The 20783-nt window shown below is 39.6% G+C and overlaps 1 protein-coding gene across 7 annotated transcripts in view; it reads right to left on the reverse strand.

Annotated features, from left to right (window-relative positions):
* LOC5507882 (homeobox protein Meis1) overlaps positions 1-20783 on the reverse strand; it is a 37868-nt gene that overhangs the window by 12976 nt on the left and 4109 nt on the right. For 2 of the 7 annotated variants that reach the window (XM_032376608.2, XM_048730278.1), the window contains exons 2-7: positions 2902-3098; positions 2458-2599; positions 2224-2274; positions 1924-1974; positions 1393-1542; positions 207-330 (exon numbers count right to left, since the gene is read on the reverse strand). In XM_032376608.2, the coding sequence (XP_032232499.1) occupies positions 207-330; positions 1393-1542; positions 1924-1974; positions 2224-2274; positions 2458-2599; positions 2902-3098 (715 nt within the window). Of the gene's footprint in view, positions 1-206; positions 331-1392; positions 1543-1923; positions 1975-2223; positions 2275-2457; positions 2600-2901; positions 3099-3185; positions 3436-7690; positions 7993-10638; positions 10777-11898; positions 12364-19107; positions 20590-20783 lie in introns of those variants that run through there. The other 5 variants (XM_032376610.2, XM_032376609.2, XM_032376612.2 and 2 more) reach the window with 5 other exon arrangements.

The raw sequence follows: 20783 nt of genomic DNA on the forward strand, positions 1-20783 counted from the left end.
GATGTGGACTTTTACAAACGTTGGACTAACGCGTTTAACATAATAAAAACGTTTGTAGGCACAGTAAAAGCGCGTATTAAATCCTTGTCTGATGCTGTCTTTTTGAGCACATTATTAAAAGACATCGAGTACGGAAACAATTTAATAAAGAAATGATTTGTATGTCTCATTCAATAAAGGGAAGCAAATCAAATGTGTGTCTCTACCTTCCGGAGTAACGGGGCACTCCGCGCCAGGATCCGATGGCGTTTGCGACTCTTGAGAGTGGGGTCCCGAGGTTTGTGCGTCCAGTGCAGCGAGACTAGGTTGCCAGGACGAAGGGGCGGTTTGCTATGATTAAACAACATAATAAATACAATACATACCCACTGCAGTGGTTATCATAAACTAGACCTTATAATTAAGACGCTTTCGAAGCGGTGACAACTTATTGAATAGAAAGTGCAATCACGGGCCCAGCAGATATCGTCACATAACCGGGTTTTTGTCAGTGTTGATTGTGTTCGTCTGTAAGACCAGTTGACTGTCGACAGAGGAGTGTAATTGGCTTAAGTCCCTACAAATTGGCGGGAATTTATTGGAGCTGCGAGCGCGCTTTTTGAGTCAAGCAGATATCGTCACATAACCGGGTTTTTGTCAGTGTTGATTGTGTTCGTCTGTAAGACCAGTTGACTGTCGACAGAGGAGTGTAATTGGCTTAAGTCCCTACAAATTGGCGGGAATTTATTGGAGCTGCGAGCGCGCTTTTTGAGTCAAGCACGCTAAGAATTTAGGGCGATCTTGTGCCCGCTATCTCGGGCCTTCGCGTGCGTACGACAGATTTCTTTCAGCCGACCACAGCGAAGACAGCTAGTTGGATAGCTCGTAAGGGCCCCTTGTCAGACTGAAGAGACGAGGAATAAGAACGATAAAAAATACGCGAGCGCTCTCTCTCGAGAGAGAGAGTGTGGCCAGTTTGGGTTCAACACGTCAAACCGTGAAAAGATCTGTCGAAATAGTAATAAAACTTGACAAAATTTAACGCCATTTAAAGTGTCCAATTGACGGGAATTGTGTGACTTTCTGTCGTCTTATAAACAACGAACAACCCAATATAATACCGCATAGACAGTATGTAGCCCCGAGGGACAACATTGGATACATTGCACAAAGCAAAGTTACCAAAACATCACGCCGTGAAACAATCACAAACACACCACGTCTCGCCCGAGGTTTGGGAAGTTCTAAGGCGCTGGGAGCTGGAGAACAGGAAGAAAGCGTGTAGTATCAGGCTTCTAATAGCTTTCATCTACTTAGAAGATAATTTGATGTTATGAAAAGGCATTTACACCTCTTCGACGGCTGCAAGGGAAAGGTGAGTTTGGGTCTCGAGAAAAAGTTGAAAAAGCTTACCTGTAAGTCGTCGGATGGGGAATCTGGGAGATCCACATCTCCTTTGCTTTTACCGCCATTTTCCTTTTCATCCATGACCAAGTCTATGGGCATTTTACCCTTGAGACATGTGATGTAGCGTTTACAGAAATTATCACACAGCTCGTGCACCTACAGGCGAAAAGGCGGCATCAGTCAAGCCATAATTTGTGCGATCCTGCCCACCAATTTAGAGTTGACTACTGTAATAACACAGAGAAATACCAAAGAAATCCTACGAATAAAGCCAACTGACATAGGAGATTAAATTTCTATCTTCAGATAAGGGTAATTTATGCATTATGCAAATGCACGTCTGAAAACGTCTGGGGAAATTGGTCTAAACACACAGATATCAAGGGCCTGGTTTGGACGGGCTTGAGGTTTATTCGTGTGTTTTTCTGCTATGAGAGGGGCCTCCACTCTAGCCATGTGACTACACTAAATCGTCTGGCAACACTTCAAATGACCCTAAAAACAAGCAGAGCAGATTTTGTAATAATCCTAATTCACCTTTTCAAGCTCCAGTAAGTGAAATCTTAAAACTTGGATGGCTTGAATCATCTAGAAGACAAGGGAAGGAGTTGAGAGGTATCATTTAGGGGCGCCATTTGGGGCGGTTTCGATTTATGATTTAGCGCTCGACCAAACAACAATCTCACAGCGTGTCAAGATCAGCGTGTAAAAGGCCTCCAAGCATGTGGCAGTAGTTTGGTGTTATTTATAAATTCAATCAACCCGGTCTATATTAAAAATTTAACACATTCACATAAACAATGATAGATTATGGTTTGAAACTAAAACAATACGTACCAGGCTATCAACTTCGTGGTTTGAAGAAAAGATGGCTTTATCGCTTTTGAACTGAAACCAAACAACATAATAAGTAGGGGTTCAGAGCTCTTCGATGTTTTGGCAACAACTTCTTTGTAGCTATTCACCGTGTTGTTCGATTGTGTCAGACTTGTATATCTACTTAGCGCCTCAAAAAGTATAACAACTAGAAACTATTTGTATACGAGAACACATGAGGAATAGTTGGGTTACCTGTTTGGCGAAAGCTTGAATGTCTTCGTTGAACGAAGCGGACGAGCACACATCACCTCCCACTGCTCCAGGCTCTCTGGGAGTACAGGTTGCTAGTTCGCATTTTTCGAAGATCAAAGCGAGTAGAGGAAACAACGGATGCCTAAGAAGCCATAATCACCGTTGAATAACACTAATTTACCTTCAATTCAATGAATAGGCCCAAAGCATGTATCTGTTACATTAAGGACTACTATTTACACCTCGGTTGATCTACAAATTAGCAGATCCCGACCACGGCGGGAAGGCACAAAAAAGCTGATCACATAGGATCAGTAAGGGGTAGTACGAGACCGGCCATGTTTATCGATAACGATGGGAATAACGAGGCCGGCGGGGGATGAGAGAAGAGGGAGGTCGAACTATCTTTAGGCATAACAAGCAAATTATAAAGCCGTCACTTACCCATATAAGACTTCCTTATCTCTCTTGTGTATATCAGAGACGGTACTCATGGTGGAGGTTACCGCTAGTGAAGACGGGGGGTGATGGTACGAGGACGTGACGCTGGAATGATTCATTTGCAGAGCTGTAGCAGCTCCTCTGTTGTCATACATTGCAGCGGCTTCCATTCCGTAACCATCAACTTCATCATAGGTCGGCTGAGGAGAAGAACGGACCGTCAGCTGCATAATCAGACGTCACCCCGGTGGGGAATTTGCACCATTTACACTCGCAGTATTACGCACCGAACGTCATAGGAAGCCGTGTTAGTGCTCGGTGCTGCGCTCCGCAAGCACCGGCCATGCGACACAGCTCTTATTCAACCTCCCGTTGCAAGTCTGTTACGGTGAAATTATCCCCAATGTTTAATCCGCGTGTTTGACAGCCAGTTTACGGCTACACAGTCGGGTAGCTTTCTAAACTTACAACACGTCAAATTGCTGGAGAAAGCCCTGCGAACCCCGTCAACACAACTCCGAATGTCAGGCCTGTCTCGTGCCTCGTGTCTCGTGTCTTCTGCCCACAGTCTTTGTCAATCATCATTCAAAATTTCCATAGACCCTTGTCACATCACCCCTGGGAGAAACTCACTTTTGATCACAGGCAATCAAGCGTAATGTTTTCACCTAAACCGATTTCCGAACCGTTTCTAAGCGATATTTCGCTTTGATATCGTAATTACTGCGAAATTAACAGGTTCGATGTTGTCGTTTTGCGCAGCGCAAAGTAACAACAATGGAAATTAACCGACTGGCTTCAGCAATAGATCACGCAGCTCTCCTAAACAACCTCATAAACCCCAGCCACTTTTCAATAATACGTTGTGGGACCGATTACAATGGGTAACCAATCAGAAGGCGAGAAAAAAGCCAACCTAAATAATGTGTCTAAACAGTGCGATCGCTTTTGTGTGAGCCATCATGGTTCTTTGCACAGCCCTTGGGGCGTGTCAATCTTTTGAAAACTGACAACGAAGTAATCTAGACCAATTTTAAAATTATTAATGAAAACTACACCAAAAAAGCCGCGACAAAATCGCTACTGTGCAAACTGCGGACAGGATTTCGCGCTCATATATCTAATTATTTCTCACACCTCCGTTCAATTAGGGAACAAAATCGAAGGTAAATCGACGTGCCGTTGGGTCGCGTTGTTGCAAGTGGAGTAGCCATTGACGAATTTGATTGACAGCATCGTACTAACACCTGCTGTTAATTGGCTTTGTAATGTCCCCACTTCGGAAAAGCTTCCCAAAACAAGAAAGACCGAGCTTCAATAACTGAGTTAAAAACGCAAACACACCTGACAAAAAAAGACATAATGAGACTTTCAATTCGAATTGAAAACGACAGAACAATACGCAAAGTTTGAGGTGCTATTTCGTGTGTAGAGCGTTAGAGTATCATCAAGGCGTTCGCTTCTCTAGAGAGTCATGTTTCCTTATCAATTGCGCTGTCTGTTCGGTAGATCAGTTTTGTCACAAGCTGACAGAAAGGCGGAGACATTCGACACTCAGCTAAAAACAACATGTCGAACTCGCAACATGTTTGAAATCTTGCTAAATGCTGCACTTGTCAATGAATATAGAGGTTCGCTGGCACTGCCAGTCGGCCTTCAATGAATATAAAGCCAGCAGCACGCGCGGGAATAACAATATACAAAATTAAAACAAACTCATCGAGTGCATGATTCCGTGCACAGCGAAACACAACAGAATACCGAGCAATGTTTATGTTACGTGTTCAAATCTGTTTCCCAAAATTATTATTAGTATTCGCTAGATTAATCCGACGCGAGGTTACACAGAGACGCTACGACATTCGCATTACGGCAATCGCTCTAAGATCTGTGAAGAGGTTTTACGAGCTAGGCGAAGGCTTTTTATGCTCTATAAACACGCGCGCAGAAAATTCCAGTTGAAACCCGATACACTGTCTCAAGGAGAAGGCGACATGGCGCGAGAGCTTCGAGCAAAAACACCAAGTCAGATCAGAAGATGGCGGCCACGCTCCGACTCAGACTATTTCCCTGGGGTTCTTCATGGATTTTATCTTACACACTAGCTCGAAATTGCTGGCTGAACCAATAAACTCGTTATCATAACTTTACAACGGGTGGTGGAAGCCCTGAAGCGCGGGAAATAAAATGATGCATAAAAACTCGCGATCGCAGGCCGAAATGTGCCGAGATTTTAGACGCGCGCTTGAACCGTAAACCGAGATCTCTCTCCAAAGAAGCTTACTTATAACAGCAGATAATTCATAACTGATTCTCTCCACGTTTCAAAATAAATAGATATGAAGGTAGATTAGTTCCCGAAATCTATCAGCATTGTGCTCTACAACCCCTAGAAAGGTGTCGAGCTTTCCCGGACCGAGATTGTCAGATACAAGCTCGACTTTTCACCATTCAGTCAAAATCTGTCGGTTTTTTGAGGGAACTTTCAGCGTAGCTGCCAAACTTAATGAGGTCTTTATGGCTATCACAGTCGGGCAACGTTCTCATTAGCCACATGAAAGTCATTTAAAAACCATTAAACCCAGGATACCTTGAACGGATAGCTCGATGAAGAATTATAAAACTATGAGAATACTACTCGAGCGAGAGGAAGGATTGTAGCTGTTTTAAAGAGAGAAAAGATTACCTTATGTTAGCTGAAAAGATTTGGAGATCGATGCTGAAAAATATCAAAGAAACCGGGAAGATTTAGGCTTTCAGTCACTCACTGTGGGACCCCAATTTGCCACAATGGCGCGCCGGGGGCCTCTGTGGGTACATAGAAATAGCAAAAGAAACCGAGTCGCTTGCTCTTTTGTGGGTAAAAAGCGACCGTAATTTTGTTGAGCGTTATTCTTTGTGTGTTTTTGTTGGCGAGGTCAAGTAGTTATCTGGAGCTTGTAAAGACTATAGCGCATTGAATGAAGAGCAACGAAAGACTAAGAGAAGACACGAGCTGTCTTAGAGATGGCCGTGTTGAGTAGAGAGCACTAAATCTTTTGATAATGATAATGAATTCAAAGAGCAAATTAGAGGGTGGGCAACACTCTTGCCGTTTTGTATATAATTACAAACAATGTGACAGGAATTGGCGTTAAAAGCAGCAAATGTTTTCTCAATAAAAGTCATTTTTTGAAGTGATCTAAAAGCGCTTCTTCACTTTAGAAAGCACGGACATGACTTTTGCCATTTGGAAATCCACTGGATAGCTTCTACAAGCTCGCTTTGCCTTCTAAACGAAAAAGTTTACACAAATTTAAAGATGATCTCAGTAAATCTGCGCTGAAATAGTTGGACTTATTAACACTAAAACAAGGAAGCTTAAGATAAACCACAATGAAAATAGCGTAAGAAATCAAAGTCAACCTTTTCTATCCACGCGAGGGGATTGTCAATGTCTCAAGCCTTTCTGTCAGAAACACAAACTGTAATATTTCTCCGTCTTAAGATGCCATCGGCAGCACTTGAGAGGTTTTCAATCGTTTTGTATATAATAATAAAGCAAAGTCACCGCGGGAACGTACAATAAAAATCTGTCACTGCAAGACCGGTGGAGTGTCAGAGCCGCCACTCACTCTAAGACTGTTGTGTTAGAGCTCCAATGTAAAGTTGTCTTCGTTCGTTAAAGGTATCAAGTTATACAGAGAGGGCAATATACTAATGTAACTAGCCTAACGGACCGCTAGGACACAGCAGATAGCGCTGCCTACACTATCAGAAAGAGCTTCGTGGACTATCTTCAGGAGTGTATGATTTGAGAGGCTAAAACGGCACCGTTTTGGTGAGTTCTTTTCTAACGTCCCACCGTACGACAAAATAACCCCGAAGGGTGAGTTCAAACGCCGGCTTACTAAAGACCACGCGGAGATTTAATAGCGGTAACAACAGTCCTAGACTTTTGATGATTTTCAACAGATTCTGGGAGTTGAATAGGTAGCCGTGTGTCACTAGCAACGGGTCATAGGTATTATTTCTTAATGATGATCGTTTGGGGGTCATAGAGGTTCAGTGAGAGTCAAGGTAGAGCTGAGACTCTTCAGTTCTTTTACACTTTCAACACGGATTTGCAGATATTGTGGTCACTTTGTCTACGCCAAACGCGGCAACGTAATTCTATAATCGACACAGTAGTCCTGTCAACTTTCGTTACACGCAGCATGGCTTATGTATGTGCAAGGGGTCGAACGACCAACAACACTGACACTGAATTTGCAAATATACCATAGGTAAATACGACTCGTATCTTAACATCATGCAACCACTACAGAGAAAGAAAAAGCAAAGATTTTAGAGTAGTACGTAGTGTTGATGCTAACCCGTATGAAACATAAATTCAGAGAAAGATTTACTGGGATCAATTTGAGCTATGGCATTCACCACAAGAACTGTTGCTTGTTCAGATGATTTTTAGAAGAGGCTTATTTTTGTAGTAGCAAAAACACCAGATAGCTAGATCTCTTATGCAATGAATTACAGTGACTTTCAGAGTTAAATAACCAATGGATCAAAGTTAAATCTAGTGACACAATTGCACCATGAAATTGTGAATGTTCATGCTCAATTGTAATTGCGCTCAATTCAGACCTTCGATTCATCATGACTTATTCTACAAGTCTATTCTCCTAATCGTCGATTATAAATCACCCAGTCATATTTAATACACACTAAGCAATCACAAACAGCCCTAGGTGAAGGTTTCTCGTCTGTTATGAGTTAAAACATCGAGAAGAAACAGCCAAAACTATGCACTTACCAAAGTAATGATTCACAACGGTGCAAAGCGTGATATGTGCTCGAGCAGTTGGAAAGGTGTCGCGCGATTTCGACTATTTCCCCAGGGAACTTTTGCTTCTCTTACAGTGTCGTTATTTTGGAAGGTCGATGGAGGCATGTGACGCGTTCCTGTTAGAAAGATGATATCGCGAGTAGAAACACGGGCTTCGAAGAGACTCACAGACGCGCTTACATGGTCTTCCTATGGTCTCAAGTTACAGACATGGGTGTTCAATTTTCGACCAAATCTACATGCACAACCTTACACTTTTCGTTGATGGATTCTTGCAATATTACTTCCAAAGAAATTTCATATTACCCTTATTTTATAGCTTGTAAATGCAACTTAGCATTTTCTGGAAATTTTTAAAATTCCTGCGAAAAGCCGCGGGTTTTTTGAGGCGCTACACCAACGGATTATTTCAATCATCGCTCCGGCAATTTCTAAAAGGACTCAAATTTATGTGGTACACCTAATATCACATGAAACTACTCAAAATCCCCACCTATTTTCAATGATCGGCAAGTGGGCTTTCTTTTTTACTACTTCTAGTTTCAAAATAACATTGAGATACGGGGTAGGTACTTGAGCGCCATCCTGACTTAGACTCAATGGAGACTATTTTGATGCCCTTTGTAGTTAAAGATGCGAGCTCAAGCGGCACTTCTCGGCTTACAGCTTTTGGCCGTTTCGCCCGGCTGGGAGCTTACCGTAGGCGCTTTTTTGTGCTTTTGTAATTCATCTAGAAGCCCTAGGGCTCGAGGCCAGCACATAGGAAGTGGTGCTGAAATGTTAATACTCGATTTCCCGTTTAATGTTTTACACCTTGGCGAAAATCTTAAAGACAAAAGATTCTAAACTACTTACTGAGTTGGGAATTATGTTTTAAGCACCTTGGACGACAAGAAGTCTCGAAATATTTCCTTTGCTTTTAGACTCATAAGTAAAACCCTTGTTTTTCCTACAAGATTAACAAACACAATCTTAATCCTTGAGCAAAATTTCACTGTGTGGTAGGTTCATGAAAAGGGACACGATGTTGGTGATGATCGTTTAATTTGCACGGGTCAAAACTAGGTTAATTTAATTCTTCTGCTTTGAAGTGCCTGTGTACGGGGAGGATCACATCTATTATAAAAAGATTGCAGAGGCGATAACATAAAATGCTGGCCCTACAAAACACAGTTTGCGGTTACTGAATTGAAGAAAAACACAATAGACTCCTCAATCTCGTGCCTCGGCAACCGTTCATTCACCCGAGTAAAGCTAGAAAAACCACATTTGAAGAGCCTACCGCAGTAATCATTGTGAACTCTCGCGCATACGGAAGTATCATCGAAAGAACCCTTCAAGATCCCAAGCTAATCTTTCGCCAGAAAAACATAAGATAAAGCTTATAGAGTGACGAACTAAGTCTTCAATTTTCTAGCTGAGTTGTTAATTAACTACGACTGTTTCAGCTTGCTTATGGTGAATCCGCAAATAAAATTTTTATTCCCCTTTTCTTAACTGATATGAAAAACGTGAGAAGTATATATCGCTCGTGAGAGTCTCCTTAGGAGTACAAAGCGATAAGTTATTGTTTTTAAAAAGCCTTCCCGCCCATTTGATTGAAGGCCGTTCGTTTGAGGGTTAAGAAACTGCTTGCTCGCTCATTGAGGTGCCCATCATCCAGTGTTAACAGCAATAAAATATTTTCATCAATTACTCGACCGACAATCAGTGGACATGAAGTAATCCTTTGTATGCCCGAAAACCTGTCTGAATGTCGACTTTTATGCCAAGAGTACTCAATGTAAAAGGTCATCAAAAAGAGAGAGAGAGATTCGAAGCCCTTTTCTTACGATCAAAACAAAAAGACTCACGAAACTGGGAAGAACTTAAAATGAAACCTCAAGCACAGGTCTAAGTAAATAACGAGCTAGAGAGCCCCGATTCCACATAAAACTATACTGTTTTTGCTGGTAAGGGAAACTCTGAACACATGGAGTCCGCGTTATTCCATAAAGGCAAGGTAAGGAGACCTCCCCTATACACGTGTTCCACGGGTTCTTTCTGTCTAAAACTTAATAAGAATAAAGTATGGCGTGAATTATCGCGAAATATCGTATTCATACTATGACATCGCGTGTATGGGAGAGTTATAAACGTGAGCTAACGCGCGAAATGTAACGCTGAGAAAAGAGCGCGCGGCTGCGAGTGTGTGAGTACAATGAACGGTTCCCTTGAGCCAGACTTTAAGCAACACTAGCTATCAGACAAACTTGTGTAAATGGTTTCACGATGCCGAAACGGATCATAGTTATTTATTATGACATATGAATTTTAGATGGATTAAACCAACATAAAGACCATCTAACGTGAAAATAAACCGACTAAATACGGTGCGAATAAATAGCGAGTGCGAGTTCAAAAAGGCCGTTGAAACAACGAAGGAAATGAAGGTAGGACGTCAAGACGCGATTCTTGTATTTACACAGGAATAAAAACAAACATGTGGTCAGGCGATCGACTTGGCCAAGAAACTCAAAATTTTCTCGAGCTAAATCATACAAAAATACACTAAAATCACGTCTAGTATCAGCCCGAAAGCCTCCCCTCTTTGCGTAGCGTCCAAAGTTCCATAGAGGGCCCAGACAGGGCGGAACTCAATGTTTCAATCAGCCCCGACACAAAGTCAAAGCAAATAATTTATGAGGAAAAATTGGTATGAGTTCTTTACACTTTCGGGCGCTTAGTCGGTGTTTCTATATGAGATGGTGTTTGCGGGGTATTTGAAAGGGTGACGGACCCGATAGCGTGGTCATACGATAGTGCAACATGGGATCATACGGTATAGAACAACCTGTCCAAATGTCTTGCTACGTCTGTCACAAATTCAATTCGCGCTAGACGGCATGGCTGAAGAAAAAACAAATTTAACATACCTGAAAAGCCGCGCTGTCTTCTTTTGTTTCTGTAGGGCTCTTTTGGCCTATTTAGTTTGACGAGTTATGCGCTAAATGAACAGAGCACCGTCCCAAATTCGCTGCCCCAAACGTGTCGCTCTGTAAGAAGGACTAACACACCAACAGACCCTCACTCCTCGGGCATAAAGGTAAATTCAAATTTTGTTGTGGCATTCTCGCTAATCCTTTAGGGGTGCATTATTATTTGGTAAACACATTCACAACTCGTATCACGACCGAGTGCAAGCTCGCTCGAGCGAGCTCGTCTCTCCGATTATGTCAAACGGCTTCGCGAATTGAATTAGGAATTTTTCGCTGAGTAAGTTTCACGCGACACTAGGTCCTTCAGTCTGTTCGAGGACATAGCATGTTCTCGAATGAACTATTGCAGCTGTTTACAAGGTTTTTATCTGAAACTGAGGAAACTTGAGCTTTCCTGCTCGTTTGTCCATATCTGTGAAACCTTGTTCTCAATTTCATGTAAGAAAAGCTCCAAGAGCCCCAAACACAAAGGAGATTTTTTAACTTGACTTTTTAACACCGTCGGATTTCATCCGCCATTACCAACACGAGTTCTGCTAAACTAAACCGTTTAACGCCTTCCGAGTATACCTTAGCAAAATAAGAGCCTTTTTCAAGTGTGGAGTGCTTTTAAATGAACAAGAAAGAACCTGTTTAGCTTAAGATAGCATTTGTTTTCTCAAAATAATTTTTCCTTCTTCAGACATCTTATCAAGGAAAAACAAACCGATAATAGCTAAAAGGTCTTAAAAACATTCCTTTGCTACAATGAAAACTGCGAAGGAATCCGGGAAAGTTCTCAATCAGCAGTCATTAATCAATATATTACAAACGCAGCCAAGTTCCGAAGGCCTGTATCTCTTTCGCATGCGTTTGTAGATACAAGTGTTGTCATTTTGAAGTCTGTCCCTATATCATGTATTTTGTAATTTGTAATCGCTGATCCTAGGTCACAAGCTAGAAAGGTTCAAAGCGGTGGCTTCAGTTTGGCTTTACAATTTAGTTATGTTAGTTTTACAAACCAACCCAGTACACGAACCTGAAGAAATATCATCGAAGCATGGGATAATCTTTGGTAATACTCTCTCATTAATAGTAACCCGCTTGAGAGGTTGTCGAGAATGGCTTGCGTTTGTGTTGCATTTGTCGTCATTGTGTTTGCTCCCCCGCCTCACAAAACGCGAGAATGGATGGGGAAATCTTTCGAAGCAAACTTACCCTGCGTTGATCCGGCTGCAACGCACAGATGGTGTGATACTGAAGTTCCTGGATCTCGGGAAAAAAGGACATCGGTGCAGCGAGTTTCACAGAGCGCCTAGGGTGTGTGTTGTCCGCTACAGGGCTGTCATGCGCTGTTTGGTACCCTAGATGAGACGCTATGCAGTCTACGAATTGTCTGAATTAACTGCATCTAAGTTTAACCTACTTTACGAAATGCAATCCCGCTACTTTAAAAGGACACACGGTGAATAATTTGATTTTTGGATTCAAATTCAATTTGTTTTTACTTGTAGTTGTAGAGGCTTACACTGAGTAAACAGTTTTCCATAATGTTTTCTTTCAACTTCAGAAAAAAAAATCTCTGTGGCCTAATTGGATCGGGTTGCAGAAGCAGTCTTTGTTTTCGTTAGTATGTTTTCGCTTGGGAAGGTTGTTTTTACTCGAAAGGCCATCAGCAAAATGATTAATAAATTGCTATTGCTTGTACATTTTCTTAGCTTGTAATCAAAAAAGTATGGCTAAGTAATTTTAAATGTAAATTCTAGTGACTTTATGTAAGCATGGTGGTTATGGTGAACGCACACTCAAATCTTTTTTAGGGGGAAACAGCAGAAGAATCTTTGCCAACAAAAGAAGCAAAATCTCAGATCCACGAAACACCACTAAATATCTAAATAGCGTTTTCTTAGAAAAAAAACAACCATCCTTTCGCTTTGTCGCGTGTTTACATTCATGGTAAGTTAACACTTTGTACCTTGGATCAAACACAACGAAACTTCACCCGCATACTCTTGTCATCTTGATTTGTTTTGATAATTTGCGGCAAGACATGAAGGCACATTCGAATCCCGCCATCTAGGGGCTACGTGTGTCATGCGTGCGGTCTTTTCCACATTGTTTAGTCTGTGTGTGTTTTCTTGGATAAGATTCCCTCAAGTTTCAAATGACTCCTCTTTGATGATATCGTTTTATTTCGTTATCTGAAGAGCATCTTTTTCTCCTCGCTTGAATCAAATATTGTTTTATGTACCAATATACCCCTCGAGAGAATCAAAGAAAATATTATAACGCGTCTGTATTTTGAGCTTATCACAAAAACTGTAAAAAGACAGCTTTTTGTACGAGCATTTGGCTCAATACCCGCATGGAATTGTTAAGTATTTTTTTTGGAAAAAAGAATGAAACTGTCATTAAAACACCAGGAGAAAATGTAGGAGTAGAAGAACTGGGTTCTTTCTTGCAAATCATCCCTTTTTTCGAGAACCTTTTTTGCAAAAAAAATTCCAAAGATATAATCAAATTATAAGATAAAGTCTTATGCTAGAATAAGTATTCATGGGCTATCGTTCAAAGAGTTCAGCGCTTAGCAAGCATTTAAAAATTTTCCCCCTTCTCCTGAAGGTTGAAAAGATGCACTTTTGTCAAGTCATGACACATAGCAATTTTCCGTATTTTTTCCTTCTGTTTCCCGTAAAGTGGAAGGTTCGTTTTAACGGCTTACGTCTAAGATGATCCTTTTACCGGCGTGGCGATATGACCGTAGCGGTTTGTACATTTATTTTGGTCATAAGCCTTGTGATAAGCATTTTTATCAGCCCCATTCACGGAAAACTCACTTCAGTTGGGCTCTTATCAATACTTCTACATGGGAGACCTAATCAGAGTGAACCAGCGCTCGTATCTACCCGTGGAAATATACTCATTGATAGCTAAATATCAGGAACACAATATATTCTAAAGACGTTTCCAGTAGGCTTTTTGAATATTGAGCAAAACATTTCGTTGCAGGATTCAAGTAAACAATGTAACCTCGATGCAGCCAAAAAGATCTATGTGTGTAATTTCTGAGTACGATGATAAGCTTTATGTAAGAACGCACTTCTTAAACTTTTCTTCAACTTGGTACCTAGTGGACGTTGATCACGAACAAAGAATACTGAACTTGATTCAGAAAGCAATGTAGGCGACTCTGCCATTTTTTGTCTTTATTAAAACATCTTTAGAACAGGCTTTGGGGATAATGATGCTTTTCACAATAATGCAATCCAGTTTAAGTAAAATATATACAAAAGAAAATAAGATTCAATTATACTTTGAAGTGTTTTCTTTTTCTTGCATAGCTAAAAGTGGACATTACAGGAATAGTAATGGTAATACTCCTGAAAGTAGAGGTTTTGTCGAGTCAAACTAGTCGTTGTAGCTCCTTCACTTTGAACTAAAAGACGTATTTACCTACCGAGGCATGAGCGTCATAGTACGCATTCCTCACATAGATAAAGTTCAAGAATATTGAACTTAATTGAACAACAGTTGGTTATGGAAGAAAGTGCCAAGACCAAGGGTGAAATAAACTTCATCTAGGCATTGTATCCTTGTGTTTAGCTAGGCAGTGTACAAAGGCTATTTGAGCCTTCGTTTTCGACAGACAGACGACATGTCCCTTTCGCTGGGTTAAGTCAACGTGAAGGGATTATATCTAATATCTTCTATGCGTATGTTGTTGTATCTTACTTGGGGATAGTGTGTTTTGTTTCATGATAAAGAGCAGTTTCTTCATTTGGTTATGAGAACATTACACTTTTAAAGACAACCTCTATAGGGCGTGACCCAACTTACTAGACCCTCCTTCTTTCCAGGGAGAAAATACTGTTGGAGTGAACAATTTTATTGCAGACTTTGCTTCAGTTCTATTGCAAACTATTCCTTAGCCTTTTATGGATCATTGATCAAAGCATATCCATGTAATTTCACTCAACCAGCTTGTTTTTTTTTTAATGCCTTGGCTACCTTTGTATGTTGTTTCGGCCTTACGGTAAAAATTTATTACAGGGAAGTTTTGATTGAAGTTAAATCTTCTAGAAAGTCTGCAGTAACTAGGGGTATATAGGATTAATATTCACCACATTGAATAACCACCTAAGAAAGTCTTAATGAGAAAATATCGACGGGATAAATAGCACTACTAAATCCTAAGTGTGAAAACCTAAGAGCTTATCTCAAAGATTGTGATAGCATTAGACTAGCGGACCCCAAGGGGTTTTCATAGTATTTCCTAGCTGTCCAAAAGACCCTATAACTCGCTGTCAGGAAAACACATGCTGTAACAAATACTGTTGGTGGAAAGTGATAGCCAAGTGAAAGAAAAGATCGAACTCTCTGACAATTGCTGACGGCAGTTTCAGCCTTTTGTTTTCACGCATGGAATGTCACCTGGTGAACCATATTCCACAAGCGATTTTAAAGCACTGTGTTTTTTTTTATTAAACGCAAGTTTCAATATCATATATTGCTCTAGAAAAGAGCAACATCGTAAATTTAATTTGCGCTATGCCAGGCGTGGTATATTGGCATCATAAGGATGTATTAATTAGAACAAAGAGACATAGTCTGTACCATTGTGCGGAGATTGGTTTAGCGGCTTATTTTATTATTTCCCTCAGAAGTGCTTACCAACGAGTGTGAAACGCTTATTCGACAGACTGATCTCGCTTTTAATGTTTCAGCAGAAACGATATTGCTCCATCTTTCGAAAATAGAACCGAAAAAAATGCTGGTATAGATTTTCACAATGACCGATAACAAGAAAGGAAGGATGTTCGAGTGGAAGCAATGGATTCGGAATTTTCTTATTATGTCAATCAAGTAATGAAACAAGTAAAAATACCATTTCAGCAAACTTATTCTAAAGTGAAATGTGTCGTAATTTCGAATAAATATCGCGTACTTAAGCGGGGGTAAAGATGAAGAATAGAAAACAACGGCCCTAGATTAAAACAAATAAAAAAACACCAAAAATCACGTTACCCGATACTGTTTTCTCTCATTCTTATCATAAAATTCTCCCCCCATTCATATAAACTCCAATGTTTTTTTCTGCATTATCAGAACCACTAGACAATTTGTGATACCTTGAAGTTTCTCTTGACTTAAAATTAACTCTCATTTAGGAGAGCGGCATTTTTGTGGATTTTTTTTATTTCAGCTTTTGTAGCTCCAAGACGAATGAATAATTGCTATCGTTTTCTGGCGACTATTTATATTTCTTTTTTTTAGAATAAGACCTATCAATTCGGAGACTGCTATGGGTTTACATTTCTGTAGTAGAATTTCTTATTTTCTCTTTTGGTACGAATGTTAAACTTTCTTTTATTGTTAGTTCAGAAAAAAATATTTTTCTGTAAATGTGTTATACTTTTCCCTTTGAAATATTAAGTCGAATCACACCACCTAGCTAGGTGCGTGATAACCCAACATTATTATTTGGATAACAACAGTTTGTCGGTTTGAGAACTACTTAATCTTTACCACAACAATCACACCATCTGGGAAGTTTAATTTCACGAAGTTAGTATGAATAGTTCGGGTTTTTCGATGACAAAACGAGGTACCCACAGACTTGTTATTAAATTCAGGAATTGTCATGTTCATGAGTAAAAACGACCTCACGTCGCCTCTGTGACAGCGTTCTACTGACTTACGCCATTATAACCTTTCATATTTAGATCAGAAAATTCATTATCCTTAACTTAAAAACGCTATGTTGAAAGAGTTCATTGCTATTGCAAATAAACGAGAAACAACTAATTGATTTGCGTCGAATTTTGAATGTTTTAATGTAGTTGTGAGTGGATAGTTTTTATAAAAGAATACAAAGACAGCTTTCTTTTTGTGTCCTAATCTTGTTGGGTTTTGTGCGCAAACGCCAATATTCATTCTTAATCAATTCATATTTAAGTTCAAATAATTTACAGCAAATATCGAGCAAAATAGTGATCTCAAGTGAGCTAAAGCGATTTTTTTTTCCGTGTAAGTTTTCATAATAAGCATATTTGATTTGGGGATGTTTTTCAATGGCGATTTAACATTGAAAAATATCGCGAGTCTTGGTTTCTTCAAGTCAACTCTTCTCAGTTTAATTCTATAGATTTGCAGTCGTTTTCTGAAATTTATATTGCTTTTTTCGCTAACCAAATGCTTCATTATTGATGATTTTCTATTTGGGTTACTTTAAAAACATACCTGAGTATGTGAACACAGGTTTAATAATAAGAAATCGTATCGAATACATCGTTACAACGTCAGTTATATCCCACTCAAATAATCCCTTTTAAACTGTCTGTCATTCTTAATAAGTTTCCTTCAAGTTAACAGTAGACCGATTGTTAAATACACTTTCTTCTTTGCATTTCAGGACCGTGGATGGATCACGGTAGACGTCAATCTAGTAAAACGATGTACACACATCAAGTCCAAGGAGACGTCTTCCCAAGACACATCATCTTGGTTGGGCATTTACAAGAAGAGGTTTATTTGAATGGGGCTAGAAATACTTTAGTTCTATTTTCCCACTTTTAAAGTAAAATATATCTCATGCACAAATATATATTCTTATTTTTTTTTTGTTTAATCTGGCAATGCTGCTCGAAACCCGGTGCTTCAGACATGACGTTCAGTTGAAATTCTGCTTCATTTATCTTTCTTCATTGTCAAAGTGACTAAAAATGCTTATTATGGCAAAATCTAGGTTTGAATCATTGAAGTGTAAAAGTTCAGTACTTTCGAGACGCTTAGAAAAACTTTTACCCTGAAGCCCCTGAGGGTCTAAGCCAAGAACAACAAAATTTACATTACAAAATCGTTACTACCCTCTCAGCAGTTCTTTTAACATTTGAACATTCTTTGAACATAACATTTGGACATTCTTTGTAATACCCAGACTCTACATAAAAAATCGTGCGTTTTATCGACTAATATAACGAATTACGCGCGCGCCGCGTTTGTCGAAATCAAGAAAGGATAAAAACCTATCCGTTAGAAAAATAATAATGAGTTTTTTACTGGCAGTTTAAGATAGAATAGCTCGTTTGACAGATATAAGCAAGGATATACGGCGCCAAATTGGACAAGAAAAATCTAGCTTTGTGTTTTTGCCGCCTAAAGTAAAGATATTAGAGTATTATACATTTAATAAGATCACACAGGAAGCGTTTCACAAAATTAACATGATTGCAAGAAATGATTTTTTTTCGGGACCTTTCTACAGTAATTACCGAAAAAAGTATTCGAACATCATGGCCAATAAAAATCTTTTATCCTTTTTAAAGGAATTTCATGGAACAAGTATTTTCTTTAGATTCACTATTTTAGTCAAGCAGTGTTGTGTTACCGAGTGAGTTTCAAATTTTCTCTCAAAGAATTATGTAAAAGTTTGGTTTATATACAAAATCGACTGCTCATCCATGTGTCTAGAAGTACATCTTTTTACGGATTTTGTGCATATTGGCTTTGAGCAGGGGATATTCATTAGTTGTAATTGGCGATATTTCCATGTCTTGGCTGTAGCCTTTGTATTAGGTGCCACTAATTGCGTGCGATCATTTTGGAAAGACAAACAACGCCATACACTGTTTGCTTTATTTTGCAAACCTACAACTTATTTGGCACTTTCTGAATAGAAAGTATACTTGTATTTTTTGCGTGAATATGAAAAAACACAAGCTGTTACTGGGGCAAACGCCTACAATCTTTAAGTTTCTATTAGAAAACTTTAAAGATAACTTGAAAAGCAAAGAGCTTTGTGACCCCATTAAAGAGTGCACCAAGATTTAAAAGGTTACAATTCTTAGCACAAACATGCAAGGTCACATCGCAAATGTTTACGTATCTTAGAAAAGAAGGATTAAGGCTATTCTGGAATGTGTTTTCTTGGCTGGCGTTGTTGGTGAAGAAAATATAGCCGTCTACGAGAAATGCAAATGACTCGAGAATTGACAGTAGCGAAGGCCACGTCAGGAGTGTCAGGTCTATATCCAGCCATTAAGTGCAACGCTTGCTGAATAATCACTCTGTGACAGCGACTATTTTAAGAACATCTTGAATAAAAAATGCCCTAATTCCCCTTCCATCTACATACACTTTTCTTGCAGAATATCCAAAAGTGAACCTCCTTTTTGCAAATTGTGCAATCTCCGATATTTCTTCAAATCAAGGAATGGATTTAAGTACTAGGGTGAATGGAATGAGCAATGTCAGTAAAAACATTTGAACTGTGTGATTCTGAGCTAGAGGAACTCGAGCGAGGATTGATAACAATGGTTGTCGATCAGTGGAGATGACATTCGCAGTTCTTTTCGACATGTACACCCCGGGTAATCACTCCCATTTAATTAGACGTGAGTTTGACACTATGTGGGAATAAAAACTCACCAAAACTGGTGTTTTTGACTCCGAGTCTTGAATTTGCCCTGACATTTTCCTTTGCACGTCCAAGACTCTCATCTAGACAAACAACGCCTAGACCTTCCTTCCGTTTGATTTCGTTGTTGTTTCCCGCGATTTCGTGCTCTCTGGTATTAGGACTAGTGCAAAGTATGGACTACCTGTTAATGTCACGACATTCACGATGTATTCGCCTGTAATAAAGTTTGTTGTGGTTTGATTTTTTTGTCCGCCCAGGTCCCTCGGATGAGCTTGCACCATTAATCAAGCAAACAACAATCAAGCCCTCTTGGTCACACAGAACCCTCAAAAGTCGACCTTGCTTCACTAAATTCCGTATCCTAGGAACACTTTATTATTTCACATGTGTACTCTAATCAGGGTAAAATGGATTTTAAGAGCGGTATAATCCTTTCAGTCTGGGGCACAAAAAAGAAAATTTATTCAAAAAGCACACTTTAAGGTTATGTATCCAGAAAATTGATGCAAAGAATGAAGTCTTCCGTGCGTAACATTCATAAGGCTTTACAATGATCCAGGCTTTTCTTCGAAGACACAAACGAAACACGAACGTCATGAAAGCTTCTGATCTCCTGATTACAATAACGAGGTTCTTGTTGTTAACGAATTGATAAATGAGGATATAATAGGATTGTCAATATCGAAAATGTCACCAAAAGTTTTCCATTGTAACCGAGGAACGCGTTGCTTGGTAAAAAAGCTATGAAAAGTCACGGGAAAAATGTTTAATCGACAATAAGATAGCTGGTTGATTAATGCCCCTTCAGAATAAATCTAGACATCTTTTCAGTCGAGTTTTGTCATCTTCGAAGGAGTTATGGCAGTAAACAGCATTGACTTTCTGACTTTCTTTCTGAACACTGAATTTCTCTGTGATGTACTGTGTTCCATTTGTTGTGCCCGAAGGGCAAGCAACAAGGGTTTTTTTTGTCTGAGAAACACTGGGTAGCCCATTCTAATCCAATTACCAGTTATAAAGCACATGCTGCGCCCGTTAAATCCTCTATTATGAAACAGTTTAGTTGTAATGTTATCCTATTAACTCGCATGTTTGGGAGCACAAACACCACATCAACTATTTTTGTTATCATTTTTGTCTTTTAAATATTTTTTCAAACATTTTCGGGGACAGCTGAGCCAATAACTTTTCCAACAAAACCGCAAATGTCACGTCACACCCTATGAGTACAACAACCTTTGTACGAAATGCAACTCATGTGATCCCCTCTTTATTGCAACCAGATGTACAACACGAACGCTAATGGGCGCTGCACATGAACCTGTATATTGCGAACCCCATGTAATAATCACAGCTGATACACTTACTGTCTTAGAACATTACCCTTGCTAAGCTGACCTTTAAGTGTACAGAGCGCACCATTTGGACGACACGCACATCCTAAGTGGTCGCGTGCTCCGCCTTTGTTTGATAGTTCCGATTTTTCGCGCGCAAATCTTTTGAGACAACTTTATTTCCAAAGTTTCTTGAATATTCTTTTCCCAAAATAAAACCTTCATTTCCAAAGTTTTTAAAACATTCATCCTCAAAATGAAACCTTTATTTCCAAAGTTCCTAAAAGTTTCTTAAAACTTTATTTTCCCAACAATGAAACATTTTTATTTTCAAAGAACATGCTTTACCC

Source organism: Nematostella vectensis, chromosome 7, assembly GCF_932526225.1.
Source record: "Nematostella vectensis chromosome 7, jaNemVect1.1, whole genome shotgun sequence".
Lineage (NCBI taxonomy): Eukaryota > Metazoa > Cnidaria > Anthozoa > Actiniaria > Edwardsiidae > Nematostella > Nematostella vectensis.